General features: G+C 39.3%; 1 protein-coding gene across 2 annotated transcripts in view; it reads right to left on the bottom strand.

Moving 5' to 3' along the window:
- Positions 1-508: 508 nt before the first annotated feature.
- Positions 509-13,743, bottom strand: part of ptprga (protein tyrosine phosphatase receptor type Ga) — a 207,960-nt gene continuing 194,725 nt past the window's right edge. For both annotated transcript variants that reach the window (XM_079482977.1, XM_079482978.1), the window contains exons 15-29: positions 13,343-13,434; positions 10,488-10,584; positions 9,930-10,012; positions 9,701-9,835; positions 9,480-9,614; positions 7,931-8,103; positions 7,640-7,775; positions 7,404-7,550; positions 6,979-7,072; positions 6,593-6,669; positions 6,253-6,381; positions 5,938-6,084; positions 5,180-5,322; positions 3,251-3,386; positions 509-2,916 (exon numbers count right to left, since the gene is read on the bottom strand). In XM_079482977.1, coding sequence (XP_079339103.1) covers positions 2,770-2,916; positions 3,251-3,386; positions 5,180-5,322; positions 5,938-6,084; positions 6,253-6,381; positions 6,593-6,669; positions 6,979-7,072; positions 7,404-7,550; positions 7,640-7,775; positions 7,931-8,103; positions 9,480-9,614; positions 9,701-9,835; positions 9,930-10,012; positions 10,488-10,584; positions 13,343-13,434 — 1,871 coding nt within the window. In that variant the 3' untranslated portion in view covers positions 509-2,769. The remainder of the gene's footprint in view (positions 2,917-3,250; positions 3,387-5,179; positions 5,323-5,937; positions 6,085-6,252; positions 6,382-6,592; positions 6,670-6,978; positions 7,073-7,403; positions 7,551-7,639; positions 7,776-7,930; positions 8,104-9,479; positions 9,615-9,700; positions 9,836-9,929; positions 10,013-10,487; positions 10,585-13,342; positions 13,435-13,743) is intronic.

The following is a 13,743-nucleotide window of genomic DNA, read 5'->3' as shown; positions in this document are numbered from 1 at the left end:
TTGAATCTATAGTGGTGAAAAGCTAAATCACGCATTGTAATAATTACAGCAATTATGAATAAACTATTATCTGACACCTGCCAGAAATAATACATATTATGAACACTAGGGGGCGATACTATACTGTAGGATAGGGGTTCATCTAGACAGAGGGGCCATGGCCCACAAAGGGACCCCAGGTGACTTCCAAGAGGGCCTTAAGATAACTAATATTTAACATATGATACATAAAAAACAATAAAACTTATGTTTCTTATTAATTGGTCATTTTCATAATGAATAAAGCTTTTTTCCAGTTAATGTCGAACTCTAAAATATTTTATGGTGTGGAATTTTTTTTCATTTAGTATGTCGAGTTTTTTATATAATGGGGGGCTTGGAGTCAAAACGTTTGAGAACCACTGCTTCAGGATTTCTTAACATATCGCACTTGAAGAAAGTCACATGGCTGTGACAAATGTGCTCAAAAGCAAATAAATGTGTACCACACAACAGACAACATGAAGATATACTTAAAGTACATCAAAACCCATATTTTATTTATGTATAGCAATACAATTTACATATTAAATAACACTATAATAGAATGCTTTGATATAGCTTTCAACAATAAAAGAAATCAAAAAAAGAAAAGGAAATCCTTCGTTTTGTGTTTTCCAGATTACAAAAGGAGGTTATGATGGTGACACCCACCTGCTTTGTATGGGATAAACGTATTCTTTGATTTACAAGAGCTAGTCTATTGAACTTCTGGACAATGAAACTGACTTTGATTAGATTCCTAAGAAAACAACAAAAAATACCACAATCACTGCCTTTGTTTATGATTGACGCGAGTATGATCGGAATGTGATGTCAGACTCTTGCTGAATGAATTGGGGACATTTTATATTAACCATCAATAAGAAAACTAAGTACAATAAACAAAAAATATATCAAAAAAAAATGACGTTTGTGACTATAATCAGGATACAAAGCTTTCAGAAATGAAAGGGTTAATGAAGAAACAAAATATATGTACATTTCATACATACAAATGCAAATATGCCGCAAATGCAACCCACGAGTATAGTGTGACTGCTAGAGCAAAAAAGAGAGACACCACAGGACAAAATGGTTACAAAATATCTCAAAATGCATCTTGTCACCTCCATCCTGCGAGATACAAGTCAGAATATAACCCCAAATGTTGGAGATGTGACTTCATTTTTGGCCTCCTTCTTAGAAACCAACAACATTTTCAATGTCCACAAACCATTTAAAATCAAAAACAAAAAAGCTTCATTCACATCCAAAGAAATCAGCATTCGTGTACATTCTCATTCGCAAAGAAATGACTTTTAAACAAAAAAAGCATGTGGATTCATCATTATCATCTGTTTCACCAGACACTACCAAAACATTCTTCTTAAAACTACGTTGCCCAATATTAAAATATACTTTCCTACAGTTTCCGTGACCGAAGTGAACGACAGTTGTAGTCTTTGGTAAAACGTAATGAATCACGAGTCCCCTGTTTTTGAAGTGGCGTGTTAGCAAGGCCATTGTGCTATATGACGTGAGAGATAACAGTAACTATTCCTAGTGGTTTCTGACGTAAAATAAAAAAAACTCAATAGTAGTCTGTTTAGTAATGAAATGCCTTGACTGAGTCGATAGTTTTCCAGTAAAACCAGTCATAACACACACACACACACACACACACACACACACACACACACACACACACACACACACACACACACACACACACACACACACACACACACCTGCAGAGGTGAAATGAGACTGTACAGAAGGCATCGAGAGACTCATTTACATTATTCTCAAATATACGGGATGGGACGGATTCATTTGTGAACTACTAAAACAAACCAGAACCGTGAAGAGCAGTATAAAATTACAAAATTAAACGGGCGTATAAGAGAATGAAGTCCATATGTAATGCATCACATCATTTCATTACTTCTTCCGTGCTCGAGAGAAGTAGCAGCTTGCAGCAGATAAAGCGATGGAAAAATAAATCCAGCAGGGGGTGCTGAAGAGGTCATGGGCTCGGCGGATCCTGTTGGAAATAGCGACGGCTGCTCTTAGTGACGGCTAACATTTACAAAAGCACAAGTTATCATGATATACGATATATTCATTATATATTAAAAGCAGAATATGAATCATACAAAAAGTTCACAGTAGCTTTTTTAATACCACCTTTACAAAGTAAAATATGGGTTTAGAAGCGCAATGAATAGATATATTACTTGAGATGCAGTAAAGTTAACAAAGCAAACAAACAAACAAACAAACAAAGTGGTCATCTGTGGTGTTGGATTTAATCTCGTCTTCCATCGTTCGAGGTGCGATCGCGTTTGAGTTCGTGGTGATTTTCAGGAAAGCCTCGGAGAGCAGCGGTGTTGTGAGATGTCGAAATAAGGGCGAGAATGCGAAAGACGGCCGGTTACGGTGAGAAGGTCTGATGGGGGATCGAGATGGCGTCGTAGGCAGTAACACTGATATTTTTATAGTGCAAACTAGACAGAACTGTGTTTCGTTTCGTTTGTCGTGAACTCAAAAAACGCCGGTGCAAATGTTCAGTAGGATAACATTAAGACATAAAATGGCGAAAAAATAAATATCAAAAACTTTTTATCAGTGTAAAAAAGTAATCAGGTTATTCTTTTAACCAAGAGTTCTGGCAAAAAGGCCTCAGAAAAAGTCTGACGTAGTCCTTGAAGTTTTACAAAGTTAGATTAAGTGCCTGTTCGGGGGGCTTCACACGAGCGACTCCATGCTCTCCGCCGGGTCCGATTCTTCAGACATGGCCATGCTGCCATTCCTGTCCAGGGACATGAGACTGGATCCGTTCTCTTTAGTGCTTATCAGGCTGAGCATAGCTTTGTAAAGGTACTGGTACTGTTCCTGGAACACAAGAAGAGACAGCAAAGACATCAGAAAGGAAACATGGTCCTGTGAAAAAGATGCTCCTTAAATACTGGGCTTGTTGTCAGGGTGTTTCTATGCAGATACTAGGATGCTCGCGATGGTTGCCATTGTATGTTTAGATTAAAAACAGCCCACTCTCTATAATATTGAGGTATTTAGGAATCTTCTCACTATATATCAAAAATGTTTTGTCATAGAATATAAGCCGACCTGGTGATACGCAGTGTATAGCCTACTTTAAGTACAATCCTTTAATGTCCTTATAATAGGGTTTCTTGCAACCGACTGCTTAAACACCAGAGACACTCACAATGTCGGTAAAGACTCCAGGTCTCATGAGGTTGATCATCTTGGCCACCTGGTAGATCCCCACGACTCCTTCGCTCTCCAGCTGTTGCGATAGTGTGGTGAGAGCGCACAGCATCCCAGCAGACACTGCTCCAAACCTGCCAACACACAAACGCTCACATTATACTTACCGAAGGTGAAACTAACCCAAACATCAGTTACAATATTAACTCATTTCACTGCACAGGTCAGCGTGCATCACATTATGGATTCCACAATTATTTACACATCCTGGATTTCCAATGTATTTGACCTATTACTGTTGTTTTCGATATTTTAAAGCTGTATTGTATGAAATTGAAGAGTGCAATATTATTATTATGAACATTTCCTCAACTTAAAAGGTCACGCCGTGGCGTATCGATCTTCTATTGGACACATGTTGTCGCGTGATAGGAATTCACAGATCATCACAAAACTTGACCTTCGTATTATTTTGCACAAGCTTGCGTTTACAGTCTACGACATTTTTGCATGCGTATGAATCAAAATGATTATAGAAATGTGTATGTTCATTTCAGTTAAATATTAAGCAACTTTGTTATGTGCTTTTGTCATTTTATTATTTATTTGTTTATTTTTGGTTGCAATGTAAGATGAATTCATTTTAGGTTTAGTTTTACTGTTATAACTTTAGTGTCTTTCAAATGATTTCAGTTTATTTCTGAGGCAACATCTACATTTTCCCAATAATCTTTAAGCCATTTTTTTATTTGATTTCAATAAACAGAAATGCTTTAAACGTATTAATTTGAGTCAAACTAAAATAAACGTGGTATGGAAGTCAAATGTAGTGTGACTGTGGGATTATCCTTATCGTGAGCCTTAAGGCCTGCTCACATCAAGAACGCTGACTTTATTATTATTCTGTCTATTCAAAGGATTTGGGATCTTCTCTTGCACTTTCTTTCTCTGAGGACGACGAACACCATAAACTCCATGGGAATCAAATACACCTTTGTTTGACACCCTAAGGTGCTGTGATCCAATTAGCCCTAACAAGGGTCCCTTAATATCAACAGACATCGCTTTGCAACAAAACCACCGCCAATGACCCCTTCATGTTTATTCATTATGGTAATGAGGTGTCTGATAAAGCAAGGAGGACTAATTGAGCTTTTCAAAGCATCTAATGTTACCATGGTATCACCCCTAAGAGGTCTCAATAACACGGCTGTCTTTATTAGCAACGCGTTCATTACAGCTAAAGATATGTTGGTAGAGCGAGCGAGAAGATGTGTCTGTCCTGTGGAGCTATTTCTGTACTCCCAGTGTTTCATATACAGAACGGCCTCTGACTAGAAGGAATCTGAACTCTTTGTGCTTTTGAATGGAAGGTCTTTTGTTTTCACTCGGGCGAGAGTTGAGACTCAACCAAAGTGAGCTGAACATGAAGGATCGCCATGGAAGTAAAGTATCGAGAGGGAAAGATTGGGAAGAACACAATTTGCACACTTTGATAAGTATTTACAGGGTTTGCGATGGTTAAACATGTCATTTTAGTCCTGAAGTATGCCTGTTTATAAGTGCTTTGTGGATTTTAGTTTAGATTTGAGAACAATTTAAAGAAAAAGATTTAGTGGTGCAAACTGGGGCATGATATCAAACTTTCATTACACAATGATCAGGAGCGCTATCTATTAAATGAAATGTCTCTTTTTATTGTTATAAGTCAAATATATCCTTCATTTTATTGTGATATTGTGAATTATTCTGATCATTTTCTATGTGCATTATGATTTGGGTTGCACTCATCCTGCTAAACTATTTAGGAGATAATATTTAAGCAATGGCACCTCTTCTGTGAAAACCAGTTCACATTGAGGATCACGTAAGCTGAGTGTTTCTCAAGATCTGTCATAGGTTTGAATCAAGAGAGATCTGTACTCACTCGTCGTGTACTATAGTGGGTCCATCCCTGGTCATGGCCTCTTCTTTAATGACGTTTATGAGTTCAAAAGTGCTGCTGATGGGAGCATCAGGATTCGGCCACTTCGGGCACTGAAAATGACGAACCTCTAAAACATAGTCATCCTGAGAGAGAGAGAGAGATGTTATTACATATGCTTCAGATACATCGGTTGCTTTAAGCAAACAATACTATCATTTATGAAATCTAAGTTTAATGCTCTCTTTATTATCTTTATGACAAAATTATCATAAAACAAAAAATATATATTCATGAAAAAGAAAACATGAGGTCATAGGGTCAAAGTTAAGAATTACAATTGGAGCTGTCAACATGTATGTTTGCATTTTTTAGTTTTTCCCAATTTTGTGCGTTTACTGCTACAGAAAGATATTTCTATGGTTTAGATTTGTTTTTGGATGTTAAAATTCTATTTATTCTTAATTATTTTCATTAATTTAAAAACAGAAGATTCCTTTAAACCTTAAATTGTCAAAACAGTGTATGTACAGAATAGATTTTATTAAAAAAAATATATTTTATTTCAGTTTCATTTAAAAGATTATATTTAAAATGTAAAATGCGGATTTCCAGGTTTTATAAAGACAGATTTTTATACTGTAAAAGTGGTATCGTACCGATCCCTCACAGAAACCTTTCAATCTTTTAACATTGTCAAATGAACTGGATTTATTTACAAGCTGTTTTCTTCAGGGGGATAAAAAAAGTCAAACACAAACCTGTGTGGCTTCCAAAATAAAATCATGAATGATGATCTGCTCCTCATTGGAGAGACAGAGTCTGTCTTTACTGATGAGAGTGACAGTGAACGCCTCACAGTTCATGGCTTCCTCTCGACTCGGCCAATAAACAAACTCATCCTCCGCCTGCAGAGACCCAACAACCCAGTAAGTGATCATTTCATCTGTACTGAGCATCCATGACTCCTTTGACAATGATTCATCACTGCTCAAAACAATGACATCTCAGTGGACCTCCTCTAGTTCTGCACAAGAGTCGGGATGCCTCTAAAGACCTAGGTATTGAATACTCACCAGGCCCTGGTTGTCCGGCAACATGACAATGATTTGAGCGTTGTGGTCCCAGATCATCCTCCAGAAGTCTTTAGTGGTGTGAGGCAGAGGATGCTGGGTAATGATAAACTCATTACTCCTGTAGAAACCCTGGGAAAAGATCAAGAAACACCAGTTTTTATTTGACATAACGGTAACACCGAAAATCTAAACCGAGTGAGTCTTGGCATAGTTACTTAACATGATAAATGTTAATGACGAAGGCTGCAAACGTTGCTGTATAAATGCGTCTGCTCGATGGTTTATTGTAAATATCTCATTTTGCACGTTTGGAAAGGTGCTGGTGTTAGCGGGTACTCACCATTATGTAAGATGCATTGATGTAATCAGTGCCTTTCATCCCCGGCAACGGTGCGAGACCAACACGGGCTCTTTCCGCTGAGAGGGACAATAACAGCCAACCGGTTGGCAGAATGAGACAACAGGTTAGTGAATGATCGAATTAGCTGAAGCCCTGTTGCAGGCACATTTCTTAAAAATGCATATGAAAAAGATACGAACTTCTCCAAAACCAGGCTGCAGTATATTAATAAAAACTATGGTTATAATGAGTGGATTTGGATTAAAAAATATCACTGGGATCTTCTCAACAGTGATGCTTGGAATAATCATAACATTATCATCTATCGATGAGGACGCTATAGTGATCTTTATAGTTTCAATGGGTGTTTATTGATTGTTACTCACATGGGACGACGGAAGAATTGCGGTTTTTCTCTTTGTTGCAATCTTTCTGAGCGCTGAAACATTCCACGAATCTGGCATTGCACTGGGTCACCAACTGTACATCACAGGAGAGAAAAACATGATCTCAAAGTGAAGATATCGAATCAAAAATCAACAGCAAGATATTCTGTCCAGTCGTAGTCTAGCAAATAAAAATGCATGTGAATCGATACACGGATCAAAAAGAACCATAAAAAGAGACTCAGGCTCAACGAGGCTCAATGATGAAATCTTTTATGAACTCTTTCCCAGCTTGCAGAGCTAAAGCTAAAAACGTGAACCTTCAAGTGTGTCATGTTAAAAAATATTCTCAATTTTTCTCTGCAACTGACAATTTCCTTCTCATGACTTCACAGACGTTCCGCACAAAGTAAAATCGAACCCACCTTGAACTGTTTCTCCAGTCGCGTTTTGCCTCCAGGGCCCGGCGTCAGGATGCTGTTTACGTAGCTGTGAAGCTGACTGGAGCTCACCTCCATTTCCTTACCGAGAATGGCTTCTATCAAGGCATCGTGGATGAAGATATACTGCTCCTGAACACGGAGACAGCAGAAATGTCAAGCGAATCAGTAAACGCGACAATGACAAAAGACACTTGATTCGGCACACGCAGACGACTCACTTCTGTCTGGACCAGGTAGTTTCGCTGAGTGCGTATGTGTTTGAGAAAACCAAGAACGTTCACCAAGCCCTTGTCTTTCAGCTGCTGTAACATGCTGTCAATGACGATGTAAGTTCCTGTTCTGCCCACGCCAGCGCTGAGAAACACAAATAACAAACACACGACTTGTTCAATGTGTTGCATACCAGGGTTACTGTTATTTGCAAAATGGCGAACCAGTTCATGCTTATATAAACTGATCTTTAAACGCGAGCCGATAAATCATCCAGTACCTGTGCTTGTGTGTTTTACCTGCAGTGTATGAGCATAGGGCCCATCTCTGGAGTCTGTGCGGCAGAGGACTTCCTCACAAAGGTCAGCACAGGGAGTGTGTACTCCGGGACGCCCATATCTGGCCACTGGGTGTAATGATACTGAAGGACTGTTCTCTCACTCTGGCGGCCTTTAGCGTTGCCTTTCTGACCCTTAAAACACACACAAAAAAATTTACCTTTACAACTGCATGTCAACATTTAACACTTAATACTTATGATAACCTATTGTCATAAGATTTTAAATAAAACATTACATATATTTAATAATTTAACATACATTTTCTTTATTATGCTTCAAAATGTCATATTGATATTGTTATATCAAACACAACTTGAAAAAAAAAGAGATGGCGGCAACACACAAAAGATTGTTTGTATGACAACATTTACAGTATATAACATTAAAGGGACAGTTCACCCAAAAATACAAATTCATAATTTCCTCCAGATCTGTATAAATGTCTTTGTTATGATGAACACAGAGAAAGATATTTGAAGGAATGTCCGAACAGTTATGGGGCACTATTGACTACCATAGTAGGAAAAATGGTACTATGGGAGTCAATGGTGCCCCAAAACTGGTTGGTTACACACATTCTTCAAAATGTCTTCTTTTGTGTTCAACAGAATAGAGAAATGTATACACGTTTAAACAACTTAAGGATGAGTAAATGATGACAGAATGTTTATTTTTGGGTGAACTGTTCCTTTACATTTACATTTAGCCTTTAAGATTCAAAATGACAAAGTACCAACAGCTTCACTTATAGATCATGATTATAATCTTACTGTTGTAAATCACGGTAAAAAAATGACACTATTAAATACTTGATTTATCTGTACTTATTTATATAATTTTTTTTTTAAAGGGATAGCTCACCAAAAAGAAATTCTTAAGTTGTTCCAAATCTGTATACATTTCTTTACGAGGACAATAAGACATTTCCGAAGACATCCATCTTTTAAAACTATAGTGATACAAATACTATTTTCCGCAAGACCACACATACTCACACGCACAGAACCTCAAACCATCTCTGTGCCTCTCAAAGTCAACAAACACAAAACTCCCTGTTTAATCCTCACCTGCTCCTCTCTTGACATTCAGACTCGCTGTGCAGATCTTTAATATCACCGTGGGGAAGTGTGTCAGCCTTCTAACAGTATTCCCATTCAAATGTGCATTTTTTCTTGCGCACATCAAACGGTCTACACCTGAACTCATGCTGCTTTAAAAAGCCCCTCGTTCCTCACTCACAGCAGCCTTTGTGCGACTCAGCGTGTCACGAAAGAGTTTTTCGGGAGAGCAGATCGCTCTTTCGCTAACACCGTGAAGGCCAAGGCCTCAAATAAGCTTCTTAAAACTTCCTCTAGCTTTTAACACTCAACCCAACGCTCACAAGTGAAGGAAAGGAGGTCAAACTATGAGTCAGAGCAACTGCTATTTTCAGCGTGTATACATTGGGGTTAATGATGATAAATAAATAAAACGACCCGAAGAGGAGAGATGGAGGAGCAGTGTTCACCTTCTTTACTTTGGTGTTTCTGATGGTGAAGACGCGGAGCGTGTAACAGGCCATTACTTTGGTTTTCTTCAACGTCACCACGATATTGCCGTATTCCTCATTGTTTTCTGTTGGCCAGTACTGGTCACATTTTCTCTGTCGCACACACAAAAACAAAGGAACGTTCAACGCACGCTTTCTGATAAAGAAATTCATTCGTGAGGTTCGTAATGACAACTCACTCTGCCCTTCTCCACCAGGTTGGTGATCATGACAATGACGGCGGTGTTTTGCTCCCACACCATCCTCCAGAAGTCCTCGAACGTGGATTTGAGCGGACCCTGCGCTGCGATGTACGCCTTGGGTTTATTGTAGCCCTGTGAAAGATGGACAGGAATACACATCACGCTTCAATGAAGATATCATAGGGACTGAGACCCGTCATGAAGACGTAATGTAGACATCGCTCACATCTACGTAGTTGGCGTTAATGTAATCGCTGTGTTTGGAGTCTTTGCCAACCAGAGGCCTGAGCTTCACTCGACTGTGGTCATCTGGAGGAAGATCAAAACAGGCAGTGTTAGTTTGTGATGGCAAAATGTAGAAAACAAACTGTTCATAATACATTATTTAATATGATTCATATTTATAATATAAAATAGCATGTTTCTAGACTGGTTCCCGGGTGAGGGAATTGTAGGGGGTTTGTGAGGCACACTGTATGTCTACCAGTGCACATACAAGTCGTTGCCATTACGTTGAAAAAAATTAAATAGCAAAGAAATGTTTAGAAAATAACAATAGTTACGTAAAATACTTGGAAACCTTAAACCAATCAATGTGTTTGAAGTTAAACATGCAAATGCACTATTAAATTATTGAAATATTTACTTCCTCAAAGGGAGTAGTACTTCTCAGTGGGTACTTCATGTAAATTAAGTAGGTCTAAGGGGTTCGGCTGACAAAAAAGTTTGAAAGCCTGCCATAGGACACGTGTGGATGTGCACACAGAGATAGAGAGAGACTCACAGGCTATGATGTTGATGTATCTGTTTTTGTGCTTATTGTCAGGATGATTGGAGTGTTCTGATGTAATCTTCATATCTGCTGTGCAGCGCTGCACTTCCTGCAAAACACACACACACACACACACATAAACATTTATTCATTAGGTAGATACTTTTATCTATCAGTTTTATCAGTTTGTGTGTCCCTTTACAATCAAACTCATAATCTTTGTGTTGCTGAGCTAAAGAAAAACAAACACACATAAGAGACAAAATTCATTTCAGCTAGTGTACATTCACAAAGCAGGTAAAAGTACAGTAACCCCTAAAAGTAGTTGGACACAAAATGATGCATCAATCATTATGTCTTGGGTTTTTAGTATGATGTCAGGTCCTGTGAGCTGCAAACGTTTTACAAATCATCCAAATAGTTTTCCTTTTATTCAAGTCACCTTTAAAACCTTAACACATCTTATTTTGTGCCTTCATTCTGTTTCACAAAAGGTTCTTTGTGACGAAAATAAGTTCTTCACATTATAAAAAGGAAAGAAAGAGATGGTTCTTTAAACAACCGTTCACTGAAAGTGTGTAAAGTTCAAAAACATTTTTGTGTACATTAAAGGGGTCATATGGCGCTAATATTTGTTTTTCTGTGTATTTGGTGTGTTAGAAGATACATAAAATTGCAAAGATTTAAGTGTCGGAACAAAATATGCTTTCCTTAAAAGCGAATGCTCACCCAGACCAGTCTGAAACACCTCGTGTAACCACACCCCCACAAATATATGTCAGTTCGTGGTATGATTCGACTGAGACCGCCCCAAATGTATACGCCAGTAAGGTGGACGTACCTGTCAGAACATTTGCGTTGGAACCTGATATTCCAAATATGCTAAGAGGCGATACATTTCCCTCACACGCTTGCAGTATTCGACCAATCACTACGCACCGGTTAACTGACCAATCATAGCACACCACGCTTTTCAGAGCGATGAGCTTTGTAAAAAATCTGCATGTTTCCGAGAGGCGGAGCAAAGAGGAGATACAAACAAGCACGTGTGGAAAATACAGCGTTTTGTAACCTTAAATCATGTGTACACCTTGCATTACGTCTAAAACAAACGAAAATATTCGTCTTAGCCGTGTCATACGACCCCTTTAAATGGCAAACTGCTTTTAGCCCAATGTAATTCACAACATATGTTAAAAACTGGACACATTATATTATCTGTGTGCGTATTAGCAGACATGTATTCACGTGCATTTATTTCATATTGAGGGTGTGTTGATACCATAGTTTAAAATCACAAGCTATGTGACAATCTACCGGAGGCCGTTGACTTCACCCGTTCAGATTCTGGTTACCTTCACCTTTCACCTAACCTGACTAACCAGAGTGGAGATCTGCAGACTTCACAGAACATCACAGACAAAAGTCAACATTTAAAGAACAATGTCCTTCCATTGTCAGACCTATTGCGTCATTTATCAAAAGCAAAACCCACTTAACCTCTATAATACCACATACTTCTCAATATTTAACCGGATAAAACGGCATTTGATTGGATTGTGGATGTTGGAGTAAGGCTTTGGGAAAAAATATAGCACCAGTCATGCCAAATAAAGTATATACTTGTAGCCTTTTCTTTAATCCTGTTCTATCTGATTCTTCGGTTACACATTCAATACTAGAATGCCAAATGTCTCCATGCACCCACTTAATCCACATCTTTGAATCACTCTTCTCTCTTCCTCACAAGAATTCCCCTAAAACATAATATCCGGGCCACACTACATCTCTGTGCCTTTCCAAGCCTAGCCAACACCCTTCCTCTCCTCCCCGGGTCCCATGCTTGTCGTCACCAAAGCCGTGGCATTTCTTTTGGCCGGGCTGCACAAACTTGCCAGAGGCCCCGTAGGCTTCATCCTGAGTGGGTTTGGCTCGGCTGTCCTCTCTCTTTCTCTCTCTGCTCAATGAGGGGAGAGAGAGCGGGTGAGCACTGGAGGAGAAAGGGTTAGAAACTCAAGAAGAAACATATTGAGGAAAAACAACCCCCTTGGAAACACTTCCCAATGTCCATCAAGCCCACACACACACATTCTGAGCCACTTCCATGCGTCAATCACCAAACCATGGAACAAAGAGGCCAAATGAGGGGCCATGGAGGAACCTCAAGGACCCTCACACACCTCCCCTCCTCACATCCCAATATTCTCGATATAGTGGCTGAATCTACCAACCACACACACACAGAGAGTGAGAGAGAGCGCATTAAGAGACGTTCTGGCTACAGATGTCATTCTCCAACCTTTTGAATAGTAGGGCAACCTTAAGGGATCAAAAACAAAAATATATTCTAAAAACATACTATATAAAAGTTTTTGAACGTTTGTCAAATCACATGGAACATCTACGCAGGTAATGATCAGAGGCCAAACATCTCAGATTGTTCATTGATGGTCAGCTGTGGCCCTGACAGGACGAGCAGATGTCGTGGCCCGACACTCACTGGATAACTAATTACTGGCCATTCTTGTACAAACTGCCGTCACATTAGTCCGACAAATCGTCGTTGTGGTTTTCTGGCTTCCAGCTCCACACTGCAGAGAGTCCAAAACCCTCATGAAAAAACGGCTCAGATGGCCCAATTTATTCTCACGGTGCGCTAGTTCAACTGGCTCGTCCTATAGGGCCGCACTGCCAGAAATAACAAACACTCGAGCGGGGATCCCGGCCCAGCTGTTCACAGACAGCCACCAGAACCTGTCAGCTGAAGCACTGCGGCGAGACCAACCCAACCGCATGAGACCTAACCGGTGTTTACAAAAGTCTGAGAGAGTTTGTCTATGAAGTGTGTGTGTGGAAGAGGATCTTACCTCAAAATCTTCTGAGAAGCCGTGCTGGTTATTGGAATAGAGCTCTGAGACATGTTTGATAAACTGCTTGACAGGAATGGCCTCCATATCATCTGAAAACGGAGCAAACAGAAGAAAATTGATGGCCGTTGTGTTATCAGCTCACAGGAAAACGGTAAAACAGGAAATAAGGTCACAGAGGGGACCCGGTCAAGATCAATACCAACAATGGGCTCTACTCATTGACGGCAGAGAAAGTAGAATAATATCTAACAGAAAGAGTTTTGTGCAGTGCTGGTATGTAGATCCTTCTTAACGGTAGCCACTGAGATTATTATTAGGCTGATTATTAAGAAATCGGGAATTTTTTTTTAGCTCCAACAGACACCTAATGTATAGTGTAGTGCGGTAGCATAATAGTA

Source organism: Barbatula barbatula (assembly GCF_947034865.1).
Source record: "Barbatula barbatula genome assembly, chromosome: 20".
NCBI lineage: Eukaryota > Metazoa > Chordata > Actinopteri > Cypriniformes > Nemacheilidae > Barbatula > Barbatula barbatula.
Note: the sequence above shows the minus strand (reverse complement) of the source record. Positions and strands in the feature narration are given on the sequence as shown.